Source organism: Sinocyclocheilus anshuiensis, unplaced genomic scaffold (assembly GCF_001515605.1).
Source record: "Sinocyclocheilus anshuiensis isolate Anshui unplaced genomic scaffold, SAMN03320099.WGS_v1.1 scaffold1240, whole genome shotgun sequence".
In the NCBI taxonomy this organism is placed as follows: Eukaryota; Metazoa; Chordata; class Actinopteri; order Cypriniformes; family Cyprinidae; genus Sinocyclocheilus; species Sinocyclocheilus anshuiensis.
Genome location: NW_015542555.1, coordinates 1,266,913 through 1,290,892, shown reverse-complemented (window position 1 = coordinate 1,290,892; position 23,980 = coordinate 1,266,913). Strand labels below are relative to the sequence as shown.

The window sequence follows — 23,980 nt, the reverse complement described above, 5'->3', positions numbered from 1 at the left end:
AATTGATGCTGCGGGTTTGACTAAAGGATTTGATGGCGAGAACAAAACAAAATGGCGGCGGTGAAGCGAGGCCAGAGCAACAAGCACATTAGCATCGGGATTTGTGACGATTTAACAACACGGGCTTCGTCTAGAATCCGAGTTCAAGGATTTTAGAGTGCGATTTAATACATGTTTACGCAAACAAGTCAACCGGAGCCTTGATTTGAACCAAAACAATGCACTTGTCTGACATGCAGTCTCAGTCAAAGCACGTCTTATGTATTTCTTCAAGCTAGGCATACTAATTCAACTCAACATGAACATAAAACCTGCTAAAATGGCTAGCGGTGTAAATGAAAACCTCACAGGCTCTTATTAAAAAACAATATGGTACATCTTCACCAGGATGTGTGACACACACACAAGCTATGCTGATAGCATGCTAACGTTAGCCGACACCGACCGATGAAAAGCAGGACAGCTGGACCCCAACACTACGGTCACAAACACCTCTATAATAAAACCTCTTTAGTGCACTCGAATGGTCATTAGACACAGCTACTAACCTGGTCTTGTCCCGACTTGTCTCGAGGTTGTATCGTTGAGTTATTAGCAATAATCGAGCACTAGCTACCGTTAGCACAAGCTCTTACATAAACTCAAAACAGGATTATGTGTTGAAGAGGATTGCTGAGGACGGATGTGTGCAGTGGGGCTTACTTGTACTCCTTTTTCTTTTTTCCAGAAAACAAATGAAAAAGGAAAAATAAAATAATATCGCGGGTCTCGATCCGTCACTATTAGAGCCGTCAACGGCTTCTGAGGACTGTAGCGCAGAGAGGGGCGGATGCGCGTGAAGGGGGCGGGGCTACATTAACATAGTACGTTCCAAACTTGTCTCATGACCAATCCGATCATATATGTTAATATATAAATTACATATGCAAAGCACGCCTCTTGCTCAGTGATAGAAGTCCACTATGAATGGCCTGAGAGGACAAGGCTTGCACGAACAGGTGTAACTTGATCACATCTTCTCACTCAGCATAATTATTTTATTTAAGATGATTCACTTTGTTTTACACTGTAAACAAAACCTGGCTGTTCCTAGATGTGTCAGTGGTTAGATAAAAATATGGCATTAGCATGTTTTTGGTATTATGTTTTTGAAGGTGTACAATAGTAGCCTATTACAACCAGTGTTGGGGAAAGTTACTTTTAAAAGTAATGCATTACAATATTGCGTTACTCCCTACAAAAAGTAACTAATCACGTTACTTAGTTACTTTTTATGGAAAGTCATGTGTTACGTTACTTTTGAGTTACTTTTTCAGTCTGGGCAGGGCTTGCTTGTTTGTTTTTAATATAATATACAAATATACAAATGTAAAAGCCCTTTTCACAACAGAAGTGAAATGAATACGCCTCAGGGTGAAGGAAATGCAAATTCACGTCTGTACAGTAGAGGGCGCTGCTCAAACAAATTGCATGAAGAATATGACACAGGAGAAGAAAGTTCAACACTATTCAGCAATAACAAGAATGAAACAAATGTGTCATTTTTGCTTAGTATGGTTGAATTAGATCATCGAAGGTCAGTAGCAAAGACATTGGTTAATAACATGGGATGGGATTAAATACATAAATGATATTTGTCTTATTTAACATATTTAATTATTGCAGGTTTATATCATATTCTGAGTTTGCATTTGACTGTTTTTATTCATTTTGAGGAATACTGAATCTGTTTTTGTGCAGTGAGAAGAGTAAATAATGTTCAGTCCAGAACTACAGTAACATCACAGCGCACACAACGCCTCTGCACTTACTCCCCATTTTTCTCAACATGGCAACACGAGAGCTGTCAGTCAAGACATGGGAAACAAAGTAACTAGCGTTACTTATTTGAAAAAGTAACTCAGATATTTCCTTCTAAATTAAAAATGAATGCGTTACTTTACTAGTTACTTGAAAAAAGTAATCTGATTATGTAACTTGCGTTACCCCCAACACTGATTACAACTAATGTGGAGTACCATGTAAATGCTATTGTTTATGACTACTCATTTAAGTAGGTCTACCATGGTATATAATAAAGTCCTATAATACTGCCACAGTACTTTTAAACAAGTTCAAAAGATGTTAGAGAGCATCAGCAGAAAAAAATGAACTTAAGGCAATAGGCTACAAGTAACCAGTATGGAATATGCCTATAATAAAAGATAACAGACTGCCATTTTCCTTTGTCATTTGAACAACTAACAGGTTTATTTGGCATTAAAATGTAGGCCTGTATACACTACATTTCTGAAGTCAGTAAGATTTTTAAATGTTTCTAGTTGAAAGTCTGTTTTGCTCACCTAGGCTGCATTTATTTGATCAAAAACATAGTGAAAACAGTAATAATGTGAAATATTATTACAAATTAAAATTAAGTAATTATTTTCTGTTTTAGTATATTTATTATGTATAAAATGTAATTTATTCCCATGATGCTAATTTTCAGCAGTCAGTCTTCAGTATTAGAAATCATTCTATGCTGATTTTGTGTTAAAAAAAAACATAATCTTATTATAATCTGTTATGTTTATTTATTTATTTTTTCTTAGCTTGAGGTCGGTAAGTGTGTGACGTCACCATCACATAGAGGCACAAAATTACTTTTCAGAACATTTTCATTCACTGTTGCTTGCTGGTGGAAGGAAATAGAATCCCATCCAGACTGACAAATCCCTGGCAATATTCAAGAAACAACTGAAAACTCATCTCTTTGTAAGCATATATTTGAAATACAGCTATTCTGTAGCACTATAAATGTCTTAAATGTGACTTTCAATCAGTTTAATGTTCACGCTGAATACAATTATTATTATTATTATTATTATTTTGAATGGTAGTGTCAATGCATACAATATATAAAATCTGTATCTTAAAATCTTAAATGTACAGTATAGAGTATAGAACAGTGGTTGGATTGCAATAAATGGATACAGGTGATGCATAATGCAAATGATGACTAAATACACTAATAAAAGCAAATTGTTTATTTGTTTGTGTGACTCAATAAAACAACAAACATTCTTATGCAGTTTTGTAATTCTTTTAAAATATTTGTACATTTGTACATTTAAAGCAGTGCTTTTGTCTTAGTCACAACAAAACACACCTTTGATTTGTCATTGTGATCCATTGCATGCTTCACTGATTTCAGACTAACTCCCAAAACCCTCCCAAACAACATGTGATGCTGTAGGTGCTGTTTGATCACTTTCTGAACCCGAGACGGAACTATTTTCTGCAGTTCTCCAGCTGTGATCCTTGGAGAGTTTTTGGCCACTCAAACTCTCCTCCTTATCTTGCTGAAAGACAAAATGGACAAACTTCCTCTTTCAGATAGATTTGCAACATTTTCTGTTGATTGTAAACTCTTAGTTATTGTCCTGATGGTGGAAATGGGAATTGTCAATGCTTTAGATATTTTCTTACAGCCACTTTCTAATTTGTGAAGCTCAACAATCTTTTGCTGCACTATATTCTTTGTTTTTACTCATTGTGATGAATGATTAAGGGAATTGTGCCTTTGTTTTCCAGCATATTTATATTCCTGTGAAACAGGAAGTCATGGCTGGACAATTTTTATATATATATATATATATATATATATATGAATAGGAATATACTTTAGAGATATTTTTCCTCATAATAATTTGTAGTGGTATCAATAATTGTGGCCAACGTGTATTAGAGAAAAAGAAAAACATTTATTTCATAATGTGAATCCCCCCATTTTCAACTGCTTTACTGCAATGACTGTTAGGTTTGTGTGAATCAAAAGGATTAACTATGCAGATTTATTTTCACAGGCTTCTGTGTTCATATTTACCAAGGGTGTCAATAATTCTGGCCATGACTGTATATATTCATATGACTGTTTCATACTGCTCTGGGGTTTGTTGCATGTTTCACCACAATGTTTCATACTGTGAAAATATGTATTGCATCCATGCAAAATGTTAAATAACAGTGATTAAGTGTTTAAGACACTTTCCATTCTATTGTACAAAGATAAAAAGGAAGTACTAAAAAGGAAAACACATATTATAAAATGTATATTGTTGTGATTATCATTTATTAATAGTGGTTATAAATTTATGAATATGAACATGAAATTCCACATGAATAAATATTCTATATAAAGGTTTTCAAACTACACCATTACACCAGAATCAAACACAGAAACAATATGCAACACAAAAAGCAACAAAAGTGTTAAGATAATGAAGCCTTCTGAAATTATTTTGACCCATTTTTACACACCAGAAAATGTTTGAAACATATGGAATATGCATACCTACACTAACCAATGTCCTAACTGAGTCTAGAGCACTTCAAACCATCAAGGGATCAAAAAGAAGTTACAAACTAAATTTAACAAAAGGAATTCAAACAAAGCGTTGTAATGTAAAATAAAAGAGTACTGATCCACAACGCAACAAAACAAAAGTGCATTCTGGATTATGTTTTCTAAAGGTTAAGTCTGACCTCAACCTCATATAAAAATGTGGAGTGAAGTAAACAGAGCATTTAAATTAAGGCAATGAAATATACATGAACTGAAATCGATTTGCATAGGAATGTGTTAAACACCCACTATGCTACAGCAAGCATTTCACAGACATTGTGTAATGTATCTTTGATCACATTGTGGGGTAACATTCAAACAAAGAAACGAAAAAGAAGACAACAAAATAATTGCTTGTTTAGAATTTTGCTAATAGTATTTTAGTAATATTGCCACAAAAATCATTTTAGAGAAGATGAGATGTACAAAATTTGTTTGTGTTTCTACTTTATATTCATAGTATCTGCAAACAATGATATACCGTAATAAAGCTGAAAGCCATTCAGTGATATAGAATAAGATTATTTAAGTCTAAGCCAGGATAACCTGGTTCTGATAACAGTTTAGATTTGGAAAAATAATCAACAAATAAATGTAAAGCTGAATAGTGTAGAATGTGACTGTACTGGATGAAGAGCTCCTGAGCTTTGAACAGCATGGACATTTACAGTCAGGTCCATATGTATTTGGACACTGACACAATTTGTATTATTTTAGCTGTTGACCAAAACATATTCAAGTTACAGTTATATAATGGGCTTATAATTAATAATATGGGTTTAAAGTGCGCAATCTGAGCTTTGATTTGAGGGTATTCTCATTGGAGGAAAGGTTAAGGAATTACAGCTCTTTAATATGTAGTCCTACCTCCCCTTTTTTCAATAAGTAATTAGACAGTTGACTCAAAAGCTGTTTCGTGGACAGGCGTGGGCTATTCTTTTATTTCTTCATCAGTTAAGCAGGAAAAAATCTGGAGTTGATTCCGATCTAAATCTGTATGAAAATTGTGTCAGTGTACAAATATGAGCTGTCCCTTTGCGCCACCAGGTGGAGATTTCACTAATGATTTTGTCTGACTGCATGCATGTATACTTCAGAAAAATGTCATGCACGATCATTTTGATTCATTTTTGACATTTTGGGTAGTTTTGATGCCATGAACCAGTTTTGATGACTTTGCAATAATCATAAATATAGACTTATTAATGATCAGTTATAGCCTAATTACAGACTTGTCACAGCACTCATTTGTAAACCGCTTTGGATAAAAGCGTCAGCTAAATGATTAAATGTAAATGTATAAAATGTTTTTAAAAATTGTAATAATGAAAAATGAGTGCACGTTTCCAATGTATGTATGTAAGATACAAAAGCTCCGACATGGAGTGGATAAATATAGTAGAAAGATAGAAAAAGAGAAAATTACCCATCAAAAAAGTCAGTAAGATAAAGCTTTCTCTTGCCGACTCATTTTTTTTTTTGCCTAAACGCACTGCAAACAAACAGTGTCTTAGTAATTTTGTCTTGTTTCTAGTCAAAATATCTAAACATTCTTAAATCAAGATACTTTTACTAGATAAGCAAAATAACATAAGATATTTAGTCTTGTTTCCAGGGGGAAAAAAACTAAATAAGGCTAAGTGCATTTTGCTTAAAACAAGTACAATTATCTGCCAGTGGGGGTAAGTAAAATATTCTTAAAACGAGTATTTTACTTACCCCACCTGGCAGATAATTTTACTTGTTTTAAGCAAAATGCACTTAATTTAGTTTTTAGAATAATTCATTTGACATTGCGATCTATAGACTAGATGTTGTCGAGGCATTTACATTTTGACAGCCTAAAAATGGACTTCAGTCACATGAATGACTGTAAATAATTAATTAACGAAATGTACCGTATCCTAACTGCGTGAGCTTAAACAGATTTGTCATCATTATATTTTACTAAAACAAAAGACAAATATGGTACTTTTCACTAATTTCTATCAAGATCCTCGAAGTAGAAAGTTGTTAGCAGCTTTGAAAGTCAGTAGGTGATTTTTTTCTTCTCTAAAACGTGACTTTCTTTTTTTCAGACAGTTTATCAGTAATCACTCTTGTAGGGCTACTTGAAGTGATTTCCCAGCATTTTTTGAGCACTGACCAGTTCCAAATGTGATATTTATCTACAACAATTCAATAATAAGAAGGTAATTTGGATTCGCTCAGGAGTCATTTTGCTATCTGGGGAGGGTTGTACTAGAAATGCAAACAATAAAATGTTGTGTTTGTACTGTAAATTTGTGTGTGTGAGATCATGAAGACTTGAATGTTATACCTATCTATGCAATACAGTGGAATACTGCAATAAGTTTAGTATACGACCCCTATTAATCAAATATTTTTAATCTTATTTATATATATATATTTTATTATTAGGCTATTATTATTATACCTTCACTGAGGGGCTGAGCCCCCCTAAAATGAAAATTCTAGAATCGCCCTGGTCTGTATGGTGTCCCGGCCTTAAAGGGGTCATGCAAAATTCACTTTTACATGTTGTTTGAAAATAAATGTGTGTTGGCAGTGTGTGTACACATCCACCCTATAATGATAAAAGGGGTCACATAAATCTTGACCCCTTTCTCAAATCCAAGCCATTCTCAGATTCTTGGCTGTGTGACGTCTCACAAGGCAAGGCCGCTCCAACGATTGTTGATTGATACCAAGTATAGGTCTCTGCAGGTAAGTAATGGGAGTTACTAGAGCGGGGCGCTTTTAGACCATGTTTCCCGATTGGCTGACGTCATAGTGACGGTAGGTTTAGGGGTGAGGTTAGGTAAGGGGGATCATTTTGATTGCATGATTGAGAAACACCCTGCTGTTTGAAAACACCCACAAATTCAGAACTGGGTGTGGCAATTGAAATTGGCTGCCCACTGCTCCGGGTCTGTGTTCACAGTGTGTGTGTGTGTGTGTGTGTTTGTTCACTACTCACTGCTGTGTGTGTGCACTTGGATGGGTTAAATGCAGAGCACAAATGCAGAGGACACCATACTTGGCCACACATCACGTCCTTTCCTTTCCTTTCGCCACTGATGTCACACATTGTTGGCAAAGAAAGCTGATGATCAGCATCATGGTACCAACAAAGTCGGATTGGTGTGGTTTGGTTTTCTCAACTCAAAACTAATCCTGTAACTCTGAATTTGTTCAACTGCCATCATGGTACAGGCCCCTGCTGTTGTTGGTGAAGCCTTTAGTTTGGTGATTTGGTGTAACTTTACCTCAGTTGTGTTGAGAGCTCCTGTCCTTTGTCTCATTGATTACATCTATGATTAAGACTTCAAAGACAGAAGTGAATGTTAACTTGAATTGTCTAATGTGAACATTGATTTGCCTTTGTTATTAAATGTCTTTATTTTTCTTTGTTGAGGCTAGTAGTAGTAAGGTGGGTGCCATTTTTTTTTTCATTACCTCTTTTCTCCTGGTTATGTTAGATAAGGAGTTAGCTTAGCTGCTGTATTTTCTTTTCTTTTCTTTGTAGCATAGTTAGTTGGTTATAGAGGAGTTAGTTTCGTTATGTTTGTTATTTTGACCTTGCCCCCCCCTTTTTGTTATTCTCATTCGTTGAATTATGTAAATAAAAATGACTCTCTTTTGCTGCAAATTCCTGTGGTTTTGTAGCCATCTGGAGACTGAGTTTTGAAGAGAGTCATTTTGAAGTTAAAAAGTAAAAACACAACAAAATGCCAAAATAAATGTATACATATGTTTTTATTTTATTTTAGATTTTTGTTATTGAAGGAAGTGCTATTTAATTTTTTAATAGAACCCCCCCCCAACACACACTTGTTATTCTCCACTAAAAAGAGTATTTTTATATTATATATTTTAAGTTTTTACATTTTATTTATTTTGCTTAACTGCCAATATATAAATTGCTGTGTATTCCTTCCATGAAAGGTGTCTTTCATGGCAACAAAATGCTGTATTAGGCTCACTTAATATACATATATAACAAGATAAAAGGATAAGCATACAATATCAAAAAATCAGGTCCTACAACCTCAGACAAGCTTGCATGCCACTGTATTTCCATATTTCTAAATTAATACTTAGCAAAATAATAGACAGGTATGGTAAGACAAATGAAAACATTATTTTAAAAAAAATTAAGGAGACAAGGCAGACAATTAATTTGACCAAATAATGAAAGCCATCTTCACCTAAATACTGATTTTCAAAAGTAAGCAACTTGATCTTTTTCTCTCTAAAATGAATCAGCCCATCAGTTACTGGTTGCTGTACAGGTTAATTTTCACAAAGGAGACGGACTCAATAGAGTCTTTTTGGCCTTTCTCATAGATGACATAGATGTATTTATGATCCACGGTTTCATTGCCTTTAAGTGACGTCATACATGAGTATCCACTTGGCCCCGCCCAGATCTTCAGGGTATCTTTCACCCATGATTTACCGCGATTCACAGACCAGCGAAGGGTGAGGTTCACTCCTAAGGAAAACAACACCACATTTAAAGTAGCTTATAGCCACAAGCATGAATGAGCTATTACACATGCTGCTCTCTCAATGCACAGACAAAACCAAAGACATCAGAATCAAATCAACAGAGAGAAATAATATAGAATCAAGGTATGTGTAAATGGGTATATAAATCAGAGTTCACAGAAAACCTGAACAAGAAAGTAGTTTGTTACTAAATCTTTCTCTCACAATACTACAGCACTGCACATTTTGGAGGTCTCCCTAATGAGGTGTGTTAAAAGGGAGAGCTCCATAACGTGCAGTACTGTGGTACTCCATGACCAGGATGCAGAAACGCAGATATCATCATGCTCACTGCTGTTAGTGCTGGCTGGGTTGGTGAAGTAAAGCACTCCTTCCTTCTCTAAAGCTCCAGCTGCGACCGCAGGATCCTCCAGTGTGTGATCAAACACCAGCTCCTCCACCGGCAGAGACTCTCCTCCATCCAGACTGCGTACAACCATGCGACAGCGGCAGTGGTAGTTTTTATTGTTGCGCACATTAATAACAATGCTGCCGTCATCCAGCTCCACTGGCTTTGAGGAAACACAAGACAGAAGTCTGAAGATTTTACAAACTCTTCTGATCCATATTTCTGTCACACAACCACCAATACAATCATTTCTAAAACAGAATAGTGAAAAGTTAATCATCTTCCTACCTGACACTCATCTGGTTCAAAGTCAAGGTTGTTTTTGTGCTGCTTGTAGGGAATGCTCTTCAGTTCAGCTCCGTATCTCCATGTGTTTCCATGATCATCACTCAGGATACAAAACAATCCATCTCCAGCGATGCTGCCGTGGCCACACACCACCAGACGCCCAACAGCAGGCGGATGACGTTTCTGTAAGCACCATTAGATAAATACATAGTCTGAGATCACGAAGAATCATTTAATGAAATGAGTATTTTGCACAGTCTGTGGTATCAGTTATTTCAGATAAACCCAATGCTAAGTGGCAAGAAAAAACGAAATAAACTACAATAGGATGCTTTTTATGTCACTCAGACTAGGTTTGGTTAGTCTAGCGTAGCCAGACCTTAAGACTGACGGCAGAAGGTCTGGGAACCATGGGCACTTTCAATAGCCAAGACCCGCCCAAGAGGCCATATGACTGACAGGTAAAGCAACCAATCACGTTTCGTGTTGGGCCACATCATGTTTATGGGCTTGGAAATGTCCCCACAATAACAGACCGGTGTGTAAAACTCCTGGACATATTTGAAAGATTCTATGCTGCAAACTTCAAATATTTCACATACTTTTAAAAATCCAACATTTAGTTGAACCTGATAAGCACCCATCGTCACAATTGTAAACATGGCGGATTTCTTCTTCCATGAGGGGGTTTGGAAACACAGCATCTTTGTTTTCAGGTGGAACGTTAAAGAACGCGACACACACGTCTCCCGGAAATCCTGTATAATTCAACCAATCTGATGATGATTTCCAATTGATTTCCAATTTTGTGTGCCATTGCATCAGACATTCAGCCATCTGTCCGTGGGCTGAGAAGGTTTGGGAGGCAATTATGCTAAAATATTATACTTATACAGTAGATAGACGACAGAAATCACTACAATTTATTAACTGCATATAAAACTAATAATTATGTATTAATAAACAAATGATCATCACAAAGTGCGGGTCTCCAACTGTTTCTATATAAATATTCCAGAACATAAACATATTTCAGCTGAGCATTTGTTGGAAGGATTCATGTTATCTGAGACAGCCTCTATTAATGAAATCAGCTTATGTTTTGTTTTATCTGTGATTTTTTTCCCTGTTTGCTTTGCTTCCTTTTTTTTTTTTTTTGAAGTATGTGCTTATGTTTCCATGGTTACTCATTTTTTTCTACTTTAGTTTTTGTATGGCCTGCATGTTTAGCCCCGTTTTTCAGTTCAGTATTTGTCTTGTCAAGATAAAGTGTTGGTTTGCTACTCTCGGTTCCCTTGTGATCACAAGCGTTTTGTTTCATTTAACAAATACACTGTGTGCTACCAGATCCTCGCCTGACTGCAACCAACCTGTTACACAACTATTCACTTATGTGATTAACGCATTAAATTTAATTTACAAATCATACATACAAAACAAAATTCATAAGTTTAAAACCTTGTAGCATACTAGCTACATTTGCTGGTATTAACCGAACTAATGTTATACTTAGCAAAAACACACATATTTAAATAAATATATTTTAAACAATTTGTTTATATATTACACTTAAATAGCTATTCATTTAATTTTAATTAAATAAAAAATAGTTTAAACATTAATAAAAATTTTTTGAGTGCATTAGTATCATATCGTTTAATGTAAAATATTTGGTACTACTGTGGTAATTTTTGTACCATTATACTGTACATCACAACCCAAGCTCAGAAAGAGCATATGTGTCTAAAGGCACGAAAGTCACATTACCAAAGTTTTGGTGCAATATCGCTGGCAAAAAATGTACAATGTCTATTGTCAATAGTGTAGAGGTGCACAAAACACAGCTCATCGTAGTGAATTTCAATGACCATCTTGAACCTGTTGCGAAATCTGTATAGAGAAATTATTTGCACTCACATTAAATTCCATAGCATGCAAATTCCTACTGAAATGACTGGATTTCATCCATGAAATTTCTCAGAACAATTAAAAATTAAAACATTTTCATAACCATATTCTGCCTGACAATTGGCCACTTATTGTAGCCACTTACATGGCTGTGTGAGTCTATGGGAGTTGTGAGTGAGGTGTAAATGAGGCACTCAGATATGAAATTAGGCATCTGGAATACCTGTATACCGAAGCCAGGTCCAGGAACAAAACTCATGAGCCCCAGTTGAGGGTTAAGGTTTCGTGGGGCGCTCCAGGTGAACCCGTCATCTAGACTCTGCACCATCATTGTGTTGGAGGGCTTGCAGTGGTAACGGTGGAAACACAACGAGTAGATGACTATCACAGCACCAGTCTCTTCATCCACAACAACCGAACCTAGATTCAACCCATCTTCTAGAGAACCATCATCCACTATGAATGAGGTGGGAGACCAGGTGGCTCCTGAGAACGTGTCAGAGGAAAGAGATGGTTGGAGAAGAAAATGGGAATGAAAACATAATCTTGTCTTTCACCAGGTGAGCTAGGACGACTCAACCTGACACACCTCTGTCTGTGGAGCGTCTTAAAGCGATGAACTTGGCTCCGATGTCTTTATAGGACAGCTTCCGGGCCTCTGCAAAAGCCAGAAGACTTCCCTGAGTAGTGAAGGTGAGCAGAGGAATTCTGTAGGTGTGAACTTCTCCAATTTCACCACCGACCCAGAGCAGCTGCTCATCAGCGATAGCTGGATTGATCTGTACATGTAGAAAAGTAAAGGAATAAAATGATACAGGTCAAAACTATGTAACAAATAGCTAAGTAAATAAACAAGCTGAGATGAGGCTAGTTGTGTTTACTCTTGAAATACATACCAATGAGTCTTACAGATACATTTTGAACATTTCCTCAATTTGCTCAGGAAAATGTTCAGATCAATGAACATCAGAATTCACATAAATGATCCTCATTTAAGACCGAGCAGTGTTATACACAATAAAATAGCAACACACAATAACTGCTAGAGAAAACTAGCTAAAACTAGTGGACTTTTGACACAAACATGTATAGTTACTGATATATAGCCCATAAACTTCCTCTTGTCTTGTGACAACCAGCCACCTCACCTTGTCAAGTAAAGTACAGCTACCTCGCAAAGTTAATGTGCTGTATTGTGGATTCATTCTTGGAATATTTGTTCGTACTTTGATATTTCTAATCGTCATAGACGTGATAAAACAAAATCGTATTAGCCTACCGTTTCATTTCGCGCAAACGCACGCAACACCGTAAGAAGCAAAATCCGCAAAAGAGCCTGATTCATGACGGCAAGTAATGTCAAGTCATGTGCAATCTACTGTGATTTTTCCAGAAGGCTATTTAAAGTCCACACAAGCGCTCAACGGAGTCAGCCGACGAATGACAAAAGACAAGAGAACTGGTTTAACAGACCGGTTTAGCTGACATTAATGAGATATGCGCTAAGGCACATCATTGATATGCAAATCAATCAGCTGCACCTTTAGACTTCACTTGACTAACCTACATGCACACCATTAGATAAAACGAAGTTAAATATGGTAAATATTGACAAACATCTGTAGGTACTAAAATTACCTGTTTAAATGAGTAAATTAATCTAAAACTTCTTTCTTTATATTTGTGTGACAGTTGATATATCATGGCTGTGATAGAAAATGTGACAATCACAAAACAAAACAAATCTTGTCCGTCAGGATTAAGGCTGAGTTGACGTTACATCATTTTACAAATGTTTTCACATTCTGACAGTGCTGGCAGTAAGGACCTTATAAAAGAGGTTCTTTCTTAAATAACCTCTTCCTTTTTTTTGTTGTTTTATTTATTTATTTACCAAAAGTGGAAGTAAAGTTTTGTAATGTTGCTTACAAATTTGTTTTGTTCTTTAAACTTATCTGACTTCCCATCAGTGAAGGACCAAATTGACCCCGAGCAAGAACAATGTATTTTGATTTCCACAAAAATTTTAAGCAGCACAACAGGGGCACGTTCAAGCTCAAACCGGTGCGCAACGTTTTGCACCGTTTTGTCGGGGCTGAACGCAGCCCAGGTTTCAACATGGATAATAATGAATGTTTCTTGAGCAGCAAATCAGCATATTAGACTGATTTCTGAAGGATCATGTGACACTGAAGACTGGAGTAATTCAGCTTTGCATCATAATTACAATTTAAATCATATTCAGAAAGAAAACAGTTATCATAAATGTTAATAATATTTTACAATATCCACAATATGTTTAAATAACTGCAGCCTTGGTGAGAAGAAGAGACAAAAATTGTAACTTTTGAACAGTACTGCGCCTGTGTATTTTTCTGTTTTTCTTAAGTGTGAGATGTTTTAGTCTCTATGAGTTATTGTGTGAGGACAGGTGGACGGAGTGATGTACCATGTAATTAAATATGGTGCATTTGTGTTAAGAACCTTCTAGTGGTCATCTCTGATTAATTAGTAGAAATGCTGCCCTACTAAAATATAATGTCAGGTAAAGCTGTATTCTTATTTGCCTTTGAGATTGTTGGAAATAAAAGATACAAGGAGTTGCTGTATCAAAATAGAACAATTTATTGAACAATAAAATGTGTCCCTGTGTAATCCGGCAAATCAAGTGAAAAGTCAAATGTGTTAGTATGAAATTGAATTAAGTGAAAGCCGTTTGGGTGACTTTTAACACAAACTTGCATGTACTATTCAAAATTCACTTACAGTATGATGTTACCAAAATAATTGTCTTGACATTTAAATGTACAACATCTATGGCCACAAAAAGGCCAGACTGGGTAAATGAAACCATATAACCTGAAGCACATGAATGTATAAAATGGCATAGTTCAATATAAAATGGGGTTTTCTGACTTCACGGCTGCATAATTTGGAGAACAAACTCTGATTGCTGATTGTCTCAAACCCTTGTGTCTTCCAGTTTATGTCAGTCATTTTAGAGGCCTTCATTAATTTAAGCAACACCAGGGATTGGAGAAACACCTCAAGATAATTCAAATGAAATCACATTTCTGTATTCAAAACATTAATTCAAGACTTACAAATCAATCACTGTTATACAGCAGGAAACAACCATTTTAAGAATGGCGTAGCTTCATGAAGATTCACTTCATTTACATTATTGTAAACAACACAAAAATAAAAGATGAAATAAAAGGATCAGCAAGACAAACAGTGCCCGAGCGGTTTAAAAACCATCAAATAGTCCCAAAAACACATGTGCGACCAATGTGCAGCTCACCAGCTGCACAAAGTAATTATGAGAACTTCAAGACATACAGAAAGTTTTGTGCACTGACAGGTAAAAACCAGTGGGTAAAATCATGGTTGTTTTTGTATTATATTGCTGTGTAGATCAATCTCACACTGAAGCAGGATGCCTTGATTCTTTCTGGAGTGAAATTCATATAAAACAGTTCATAGTGTAGACCAGATTTAATGTAAAGAAATGTAAAAATGACTTTGCATCAGGATGATACCTTGGCTTTCTCAAAAAAAAACAAAAAAAAAACGAATTTTAAAATTCCTAAATATCCCTTTTTCTTGGCTCTTCCACCTGTATGTTATTTCCCTCCGTATAGATGGATTTTGACAAAAGAGATGGTCTCACAGTAATCTTTATGGCCCTTTTCGTAAATTACATAAATGTATTTGCTGTCCTCTGGAGAATCTCCCTTGAGTGATGTCATAGACGAATAACCACTTGGCCCCGCCCAGATCTGGACTGCCTCCTTTTCCCATGACTTCCCATCAGTGAAGGACCAGCGAAGAGTTAGGTTGACCCCTGTGCAAGCGAAAAACATTTAATCTTCCATGAAGCTTTCACTGTGATATTTCTGAGTAATGCTTTGTGAATTGCTCTTCCTCACTGTGCTGAGTGCTGGAGGGGTTGGTGAAGTACATGACTCCTTGTTTCTGCAGGGCTCCGGCTGCGACGGCGGGGTCGATCAGTGTTTTGTCAAACACCAGCTCCTCCACAGGAAGAGTCTCACCTCCGTCCAAACTCCGCACTATTATTCGACAGCGGCAGTGGTAGTTGTTCTGGTTGCGCACATTGATGACTATACTCCCGTCCTCGAGTTCCACTGGCTGTTAAGCATGTGAGAGAGTGTGTCAAGTCAAATAGAAAGTGAATTAGACGCAAGTTGTTTAATATCAAGCCTACACTGTAAAAACATGCTTAAGAACCACTGACTTACAGGGCTTCAAAGGCTCACAAAGAGCCACTCAGTAGCAGAAAGTCTGACATACTGTATTTCTTAACATGCAAGAAATGACTCAAAGCACTGCAATGGCCACATTCAATTAAACCCACTAATTATTATATACACTAGTCAACATTTGAAGTGGATCAAAACCTTTCATCAAAGTTGTCCTAAAACCAAAACCAATCTTGTCTTAGAAATACTATGATAAACTTTTTTTCATCCACTTCAAATGTTGACTACTTCAGTATAGATACACACTGTGTATCGAGTTGTTTAATATTACCTGACACTCGTCTGGGTCGAAGTCCAGGTCTTGTTTAGGCTGGTTGTACGGGATGCTCTTCAGGGCAGCTCCATATCTCCAGGATTTACCATGATCATCACTCAGGATGCAGAAGACCCCATCACCAGCGATGGATCCGTGGCCGCACACCACCAGACGGCCCACATTGGGAGCATACCGTTTCTGTGAACACAGGCATATGATGGACCAAAAGCACATGAAAAGGATTGGAAAAGTACCATGTCAGCTTTTTTGTTCTCCTTTATAAACCAACACTTAACCACATAGACAATAAAATGTAGTTTTATATAACCCAAGAAGTCACAACAGCATCATAAACAACAGGAAGTCATAAACCATGCTTTAGTTTTCCCCTGAAGGAGGAACAGAAAGGAGACAACGCTAACCACACCTGTATGCCGAAGCCAGGCCCTGGAGCAAAGCTCTTCACCCCCAGCTCAACGGAGAGGTTTCGTGGGGCGCTCCAGGTGAACCCGTCATCCAAGCTCTGCACCATCATGGTGCTGGAGGGGTCGCAGTGGTAACGGTGGAAACACAACGAGTAGATGAGTATCACAGCACCAGTCTCTTCATCCACAACAACCGAACCTAGATTCAACCCATCTGCTAGAGCACCATCATCCACTATGAATGAGGTGGGAGACCAGGTGGCTCCTGAGAGATTCACGAAAGAGATCGCAAGTCAGTTTCATCTAAAGTAGCCATTTATGACTGAAGTGAAGGTGGATGGCCCACCTTTGTCTGTGGAGCATCTCAGTGCGATGAACTTTGCGCCGATGTCACCGGAAGACATTTTCCTGGCCTCAGAGAACGCCAGCAGACTTCCGCGCGTCGTGAAGGTTAGCAGAGGGATCCTGTAAGTGCTGACCTGACCGGCTCCACCGCCGACCCATAGCAACTGCTCCTCGTATATCAGCGGGTCAATCTGTGGGGAATTACAACAGTAAAACAAAGGATTGACTTATGAGAGATCTTTACAATTTCCTCCATATGACAATCACATGACAAAACTATGCGTCAACACGTTTAATCGGTAATTATTCTAGGACAAAAGAAAAGCATTTAACAGTAATATGATGATAAATATGATTAAACAAATAATAAAAATAATATATGAGCATGGATAAATTAATGAAATAAACCCTATAAAATAGACTACTTTACTGGTTCTTTCGCAGTATCTCTGTAAGAAAGCGTACATGACAAATAATCTTAGCTGGTACAGGTTAATGTGCATGTGACTGATTGTTTGAAATGTACTTTTCACTGGGGTATAAAAACACAAAAAAGCAAGGGAAGATGTAAATACGTAAATATAATGATTTTTAATAAGACCTGTTAACTAGCACAACAGGTCAAGTCAGTGCACTGTATTCTTTTGGTGAAAACCCACAAAATACTAGAAGTGAGGCATCACTTGCATCATAAAACTTTAGTTCAATTACACACTTCATTCCGCATATACATGTTACAGTCAAACACAGTACCAGCATGTATTTAAAAGCACTAATAACAAACAATTGCACTTTGAGGACAGAACAGGACAATATCATGTGACAGAATTCATGGTATTTACCTGAAGCTCTGCTGCACGCGCGCCGGACAGCACCGCGATTACAAGTACAACTCCAAACTGTCGAATAAAATCCATTGAAATAACAAAAGACAGCGACAACAGCGCAGATATGACTGCAACAAGCAAACAAGAAGCGACAGTTTCTTGATTAAGGTATTTATTTCCTTTAATAAGACTTGTGAATCCTGACGAATCTACATGGCACCAACACACGACTCACATCCTTAACCAGACAGTCACGTGACCGCCACCGCGTGACGTCAGAGTCACATGCAAGAAAAAAATAGTGCGGAAGTGGGAAATGTGTTATTTTATTTTTATTGTTTTAAATGTCATGGCATGATCTTTGTAGACTCGTTTGGTTTTTATTTTTAATTTTTGTATATTTATACAGCCTATACTATATTTATAATAGGCTACAACCAGAATCAGAAGAATCAGAAAGAGCTTTATTGCCAAGTATGTTTGCACATACAAGGAATTTGTTATAGTGTCACAAGCTTCCAGTACACGGAGACAACAACAACACACAGATAATAAAAATGAGATGTGAATAAAATACACATGCATAAATAGAACCACAAAAAAAAAAAAGAATAAATTGTATGTACAGGTGTGCTATAGATGGAATAGGAATAGAATAAAATAAATTAAGTTGTAGGGATGTACTAGGGTTTAGGGTGATAAATAAGTATAAGGTTATTGCACATACTGTACTTTAATTGCACAATGGGAGAACATTAACTGTTCATGAGGTAGATTGCCTGGGGAAAGAAACTGTTCTTGTGCCTGGCTGTCCTGGTATTCGGTGCTCTGTAACGCCGACCAGATGGCAAAAGTTCAAAAAGGAGATGGCTTGGATGTGATGGATCCAGAGTGATTTTCTGAGCCCTTTTCCTCACTCTGGATGTATACAGTTCTTGGAGGGTAGGCAGGGGGGCACCAATAATCCTTTCAGCAGTCCGACCCGTTCTCTGTAGTCTTCTGATGTCTGATTTTGTAGCTGAACCAAACCAGACAGTTATTGAAGTGCACAGAACAGACTCGATGACGGCTGAGTAGAACTGTTTCAGCAGCTCCTGTGGCAGGTTGAATTTCCTCAGCTGGCGAAGGAAGTACAACCTCTGCTGGGCCTTTTTAACAGTGGAGTCAATGTGAGTGTCCCACTTCAGGTCCTGAGAGATGGTGGTGCGCAGGAACCTGAATGACTCCACTGCAGTCACAGTGCTGTCCATGATGGTGAGTGGGAGGAGTGCAGGGGGGTTCCTCCTGAAGTCCACGATCATCTCCACTGTTTTGAGGGTGTTCAGCTCCAAGTTGTCAAGACTGCACCAGACAGTCAGCTCTTTAACCTCCTGTCTGTAAGCAGACTCGTCTCCATCCTTGATGAGACCGATGACTGTAGTGTCATCTGCATACTTCAGGAGCTTGACAGAGGGGTCTTTAGAGGTGCAGTAATGCATTATATAAGATTATATGTAATATTTTTTACGGAACAATGTCTACATTAATAGAATTTTTAATTCTACATTAATTATCCTAATAGAAAAAAGAAAAAAAAAACACTTACAAATTGCGTTTCTGAGACATTTTGGAGTATAAATTAAGTCCAAGTGTTCTTGTGTACTCTTGTGGTCACTTTTATTTCCAGCAGGTGGAGTCAGTGAGTGAGCAGCCAGGCATAGACATATGTCTATGGGCACAGGTGTTCAGTCCAGTGCCAAGAGTTGTCTGCATCAGAGTCTATGATCATATTTTACTTGATTAAAGTTGATTAATCAGTACTGTATGTGTTCATATGGAGCTCTAAACCTATGACTGATGTAGTATCTTCTAAGTGTGCTGGATTATAGCAGCAGAGACTAATTCTGTTCACTATTTGCTAGATGAATTATGAGGGAAGATAACTCTGTCCATTTCACAAAAGGTGCAGTTATTACACACATAAATGTCTTTCATAATTTTAAACAGAACCTCTTTAGCCTTTGGGAAGCTATCTGTAAGATTATGATTTTTGTTACTGAATAAAAGTACATCCTGACAAACAGCGTGACAAAACAGATGTTATTTTACTAAATACACTATATGTATTGCCATACAGTATATGAGTGTACGGCCAATTTTATTTATTATTATTTATTTTTTTATTTTTACATTATTTTTTCCCTGGCCTTAAAGCCTTAGCCAAAAAATAAAAATCAAAAATCCGACAGACATTATAAAAATATGATGAAATTGACATTTTAGTTGGGAGGACAGAATTCACCCAAAAAAATCCCAATTTAACGCAACTACCAGGTGTATAAAACCAACACACTAAGCCACTCCTAGAGAACAGTGCGGCTGGACTTTTGACTCAAAACCCGTTTTGTTTATTTTCTACAAACTCAATGACCAGCACCAGTTTTTGGCAACAGTAAATACACTTAGAAAGACCATAACATTATTATCTCCTGTCTCTTTCTCTTTCCTGGGCTCAAGCACACACATATTTCGCCATGGGTCTGTGAAATTGTGTGTGTATATTCCTGCAGTCATGTGTTCAGACTGAGCTGAGTCACAAGCTGAGAGAAAAAGAAACGACACAAAATAAAGAGATAGAGGAAGAGCACGAGGGGGAGGGTTTCAAATCAGTTTTGCATTCACATAAAGGAGGAAGACACACTCACAGGGAGTGAAAGAGAAAGAGAGAGCTTACGAGACCACGAGAGGAGCCTGATGGGAAAAAAGGAGAAAGACAAAGCAAATATAAAGAGATAAATAAATGACAGTTAAAACAGTGGGAGGGGCCTAACAAGAAAAAAAAGGAGCGAAGGTTGTGGCAACAGCAGGCATGACTGAGAAGAAACTGAGGCAGACACAATGAGAGAAATGAAGAGATGGATTTGCTGTCACATTCACACTCTGTTCTTCAGCAGTTAAACATGTTTGCTGTATTCAGAAACTAGCAAAGGTGAGTGAGAATGAGATGGAGGGATCATTTTCATAGACACATGCTGTATAATATCTATGTGTCTATCATTTTCTTCAGCTTGCAGGCAGCAGTGGAGTCAGCTGTGAATGCTATCGTGTCAGTTGCTGTGCTTACAGGTTTGTTGAAATGGCTGTAAAACCACCATGATTTGAGTTCCCTGGGTCACAATGGTGACACATTAAAAGCATTTTCTCTATAATATATGCAAAGGTTAATGCATATTCATGCATATTATGTAAAAACACTGCTTGCAGCCTCTTACAATAACTCAGAAGAACATACAGAATTTTGAAAAAAGGTTAAGAAATGCTGTCTGTTTCTTTATTGTTGAGAAACCTAACATCTTCCTTACTTTCTTGTATACGAAACTCTAAAAAGAGAAGTTGACTGCAAGTGTTGTGTTTCCTGTTCTTAAACAGGCCGAAAGCATCGACTTGAGACAAGCTGGGCCCTGACCAAAGGTTTGCCATCATGCTCTTTTTTATTTATTTTTTTTGGCTTCCCTTACCAAAAAGTAGTATACTTCAAGTTTATTTTATTAAGTATACTTAAGTAAAGTTCAAGTATATTTTAAGTATACTTTATGTAGTAAGTATACAAATATCAGTGTACTAGTAGTACACTTGTAAGTGTACTATTTCAATACTCCTTGGACTAAATTGGCCCACTTTCTAGTATATAAAAGTATACTTTAAGTATAACTAGTAAACTTTGAGTACACAACTAGTTTACATCAATATTTTAAGCTTGCACTGCAACTATACTAAAAGTGAACTTATAGGTATACTGATAGTTTACTAATGAAATACTTGTAGTAGCATTTTTAGTACACTTTGAAGTATAGTCTCAGTAAAGTACTAGTTTAGTGGTTTTATACTGCACGTATACTCGTAAGTTTTCTTTAAGTGAACTTTGCATCATACTTTACCTATTTTTAGTTTAAAAGAAGTATACTAATAGCACACTTGAATAAACTTCTTTTTCGTAAGGGTTGTTTGAAGTTTGAAGCCTTCGTCCGAGTTTCCTTTCTGAGTGAGAGATCTTATTTGAATGACATATGTTCTTTAGAATTATGGAATTATATTATGAATATTATACATGTTACATTACGTCTTGACCTTCCTAGACATCATTAGTTTGTGGTGCTTGTTGAGGCAATATATTGTGGCCATAAATTAAAGTTTACATGAAATTAAAATTCACCCTTTCTAGTTACTAAATTCCATGTTATAGTGCATATTATAACTGGATCTTCTGATGAAATAGCAGACTTCTTCAGGTGACGTATGCAGGACTTCTCCAATCATTTAGTCCATTTAAACCCGCAAGATCACCTTCATCTGCCTCCACTTTTGAGTGACACCCACATCTCATCATCCATTCAACAACTGATGCACAGAATAAGTCCCGCCCTACATTTTTACATTTTGAATAATCTGTTACGTTACAGTATGGAAGAAAAGATCTGTTGTCATTGTGACTTTAAGAATTTGTTCCAATTACATTTATTTACTCGTTTTAGGGAAACTGTAGCCACAATTTGACTTAATTAAAATGAGAAAACCAATGCAGCCATGGTGTACCTAAAACAAAGTAACAAATTAATCAACCGTGGCGATAATTTAACTAAAATGAGGGAACTAATGAATAAGTTGTGGAAACATAGTCTTAATTTGTGGCCACAAAATGTATTTTATTCCTGCATATCATGTGTTGGGCTCCGTACTTTCCTAAGCTTTAAGGCTTATGTTGTTTTTTTGCTGTTTTGTTTTTAATTGAAAAAAATACAGGCTGCTTTGCCACTGTATTTGTCCTTATGGCAAGACACTATAGGAAAAAAAAAAAACCTTTTTCATTATTTTTTTTTTTTTGAAGATTTTGGGCTATTTTGCCCAATGTATGTGTGTTGTTGTTGTTGTTGACAGTATTTTCTGATTTATGGAGTAATGAAAACAGAAATCCAAAATCCCCTATGTAAAAAAAAAAATGTATGTCAACAAAATGAAACAAAAGTTTTGAATGTGGCTTGAGATTTATATTCTTGAAATGTATTCAAATTAGTGCATTTTCAATTAGATAATGCCTCATTTGCATATTTAAACATAACATTCCAGAAACTTGTAATAAAAAACAATTGTCTTGATTAATATAGTGATATCTATTTGCCCTTTTTTGCCTTGAGCATTCATTTTGAATAGTTTGTTCATATTTGTCTTTGATATGTAACTCAAACTGCAGTTGCAGTGGCAGCGTCTGGTAATATTTGGGTGCTTGTGTTTTCCAGCAGGTTCTGTCACCATGGAGGAGAGGGAGCGGCAGTGTAATGGAGAGGAAAGAGGTGATGTTGAATCCCCCACAGGACAGTCAGTCACGGCAGGAGAACCAGGCACAGCGTCCACATGGAGGAATGGTACATATTGCCCCGTTTCTGTCTCCATTTCAGCATTAATAACAAACCAGCTAACCGAAATCATCAAACACTGAGTGGCAATGTGACTGCAGTGTGATTTTTACTGCCCTGGTTTATTGCCCTGAAGGACACAATGGTACTGAATTAAATGCTTGTAATGACTCTTTCATAACATGTCATACTGCAGATCTTCTTTAAGGCCAATTCTTTAAAATGCATTACTTTAATTTTTAATTCTTAATAGGCTTAATCCATCTTAAATTCTCCCTGACAACAAGAGCCTATTAAAGATGGGATTTGGGTTTTAAACTGTTTAACTGACCTCAGCTGGTGTCTTTCTGTCAGGTCAGTGTGTGGCGTCTGTGTCCACATCCACATGGATCACTCCAACGTTTGACTTCTCACACTGCAGGACTCTTCTGGAAACCAAAGGCTTCCAGGCTAGTACATTTTCAGCATCATTTCTACGGATTTCTAAAATGAACCAACATTTTACTCCCACGTTATATTTTGATGTTCAATCAATTTCAGATTCCAGCAGAAGACTTTGAGGGTCCACTTCGTTTAGCGCTGGACCACCCGTCTGTCAGAAGATACCTGCTTTTCAACTCAAACATTTTTAATGTCATCATGGCATCCGTAAGAAACAGCCTGTTAAAACATCGCAGGTCACACACATTCCAGCACTGAGCAAAGCCAGTGGGACTATGGGAAACTCATAGAACCTGTTATGTATGGGCCCAGGTCATATTTAAATCCAAAATCAAAAGAACTATAAGTGTTAGACCCCGCCGCCTCAGCTCACTCTAGCCCGGCCTCAGCTCACGCTAAGCCAGGGCTTCCCCTCAAGCTAGGCCGCCGTGTTTTTCGTTGTGAAGGCGAAACTATTTTTTTTGGTCTTCCAAAAGAGGACACGACTACAAATCAGTGGTTAAGTTGTATTTACAACACTGTTCCAGAAT

At 37.0% G+C, this 23,980-nt stretch overlaps 4 protein-coding genes across 8 annotated transcripts in view; 1 reads left to right on the top strand and 3 right to left on the bottom strand.

Moving 5' to 3' along the window:
- The window catches only part of LOC107694359 (protein PRRC2A-like), a 41,612-nt gene extending 40,797 nt beyond the window's left edge, over positions 1–815 (bottom strand). Inside the window, exon 1 of one of the 2 annotated variants that reach the window (XM_016494049.1) lies at positions 549–815. The gene's annotated coding sequence lies outside the window, so the exon portion shown is untranslated. The remainder of the gene's footprint in view (positions 1–548) is intronic. The other variant, XM_016494048.1, reaches the window with a different exon arrangement.
- Positions 816–8,146: 7,331 nt separating this feature from the next.
- Positions 8,147–12,953, bottom strand: LOC107694326 (sialidase-1-like). The gene is made up of 6 exons (XM_016493996.1): positions 12,763–12,953; positions 12,073–12,262; positions 11,707–11,969; positions 9,576–9,758; positions 9,231–9,450; positions 8,147–8,882 (listed from the first exon to the last, which is right to left on the bottom strand). Exons 1-6 carry the CDS (start codon positions 12,826–12,828, stop codon positions 8,662–8,664), a joined length of 1,143 nt encoding a protein of 380 aa, XP_016349482.1. The 5' UTR covers positions 12,829–12,953; the 3' UTR covers positions 8,147–8,661.
- Positions 12,954–14,088: 1,135 nt separating this feature from the next.
- LOC107694358 (sialidase-1-like) lies at positions 14,089–17,871 on the bottom strand. The gene is made up of 6 exons (XM_016494046.1): positions 17,635–17,871; positions 16,794–16,983; positions 16,450–16,712; positions 16,038–16,220; positions 15,416–15,635; positions 14,089–15,330 (listed from the first exon to the last, which is right to left on the bottom strand). Exons 1-6 carry the CDS (start codon positions 17,707–17,709, stop codon positions 15,110–15,112), a joined length of 1,152 nt encoding a protein of 383 aa, XP_016349532.1. The 5' UTR covers positions 17,710–17,871; the 3' UTR covers positions 14,089–15,109.
- Positions 17,872–20,109: 2,238 nt separating this feature from the next.
- Positions 20,110–23,980, top strand: part of tmem268 (transmembrane protein 268) — an 8,685-nt gene continuing 4,814 nt past the window's right edge. Inside the window, exons 1-6 of one of the 4 annotated variants that reach the window (XM_016494042.1) lie at positions 20,110–20,587; positions 20,666–20,728; positions 21,028–21,069; positions 22,896–23,018; positions 23,364–23,458; positions 23,550–23,657. In XM_016494042.1, coding sequence (XP_016349528.1) covers positions 20,695–20,728; positions 21,028–21,069; positions 22,896–23,018; positions 23,364–23,458; positions 23,550–23,657 — 402 coding nt within the window. In that variant the 5' untranslated portion in view covers positions 20,110–20,587; positions 20,666–20,694. Of the gene's footprint in view, positions 20,588–20,665; positions 20,729–21,027; positions 21,070–22,892; positions 23,019–23,363; positions 23,459–23,549; positions 23,658–23,980 lie in introns of all 4 variants that reach the window. The other 3 variants (XM_016494041.1, XM_016494044.1, XM_016494043.1) reach the window with 3 other exon arrangements.

What these genes read in the sequence shown, in the direction of transcription:
- LOC107694326 (XM_016493996.1), bottom strand. Translation starts at nt 12,828, where the DNA reads ATGAATCAGGCTCTTTTGCGGATTTTGCTTCTTACGGTGTTGCGTGCG. An exon ending in CGTTTGCGCGAAATGAAACG is followed by an intron (nt 12,263 to 12,762) that starts GTAGGCTAATAC and finishes CTACATGTACAG; the next exon opens with ATCAATCCAGCTATCGCTGA. An exon ending in AAGACGCTCCACAGACAGAG is followed by an intron (nt 11,970 to 12,072) that starts GTGTGTCAGGTT and finishes ACACGTTCTCAG; the next exon opens with GAGCCACCTGGTCTCCCACC.
- LOC107694358 (XM_016494046.1), bottom strand. Translation starts at nt 17,709, where the DNA reads ATGGATTTTATTCGACAGTTTGGAGTTGTACTTGTAATCGCGGTGCTG. An exon ending in GGCCTGGCTTCGGCATACAG is followed by an intron (nt 16,221 to 16,449) that starts GTGTGGTTAGCG and finishes CTGTGTTCACAG; the next exon opens with AAACGGTATGCTCCCAATGT. An exon ending in CCCCTCCAGCACTCAGCACA is followed by an intron (nt 15,331 to 15,415) that starts GTGAGGAAGAGC and finishes TCGCTTGCACAG; the next exon opens with GGGTCAACCTAACTCTTCGC.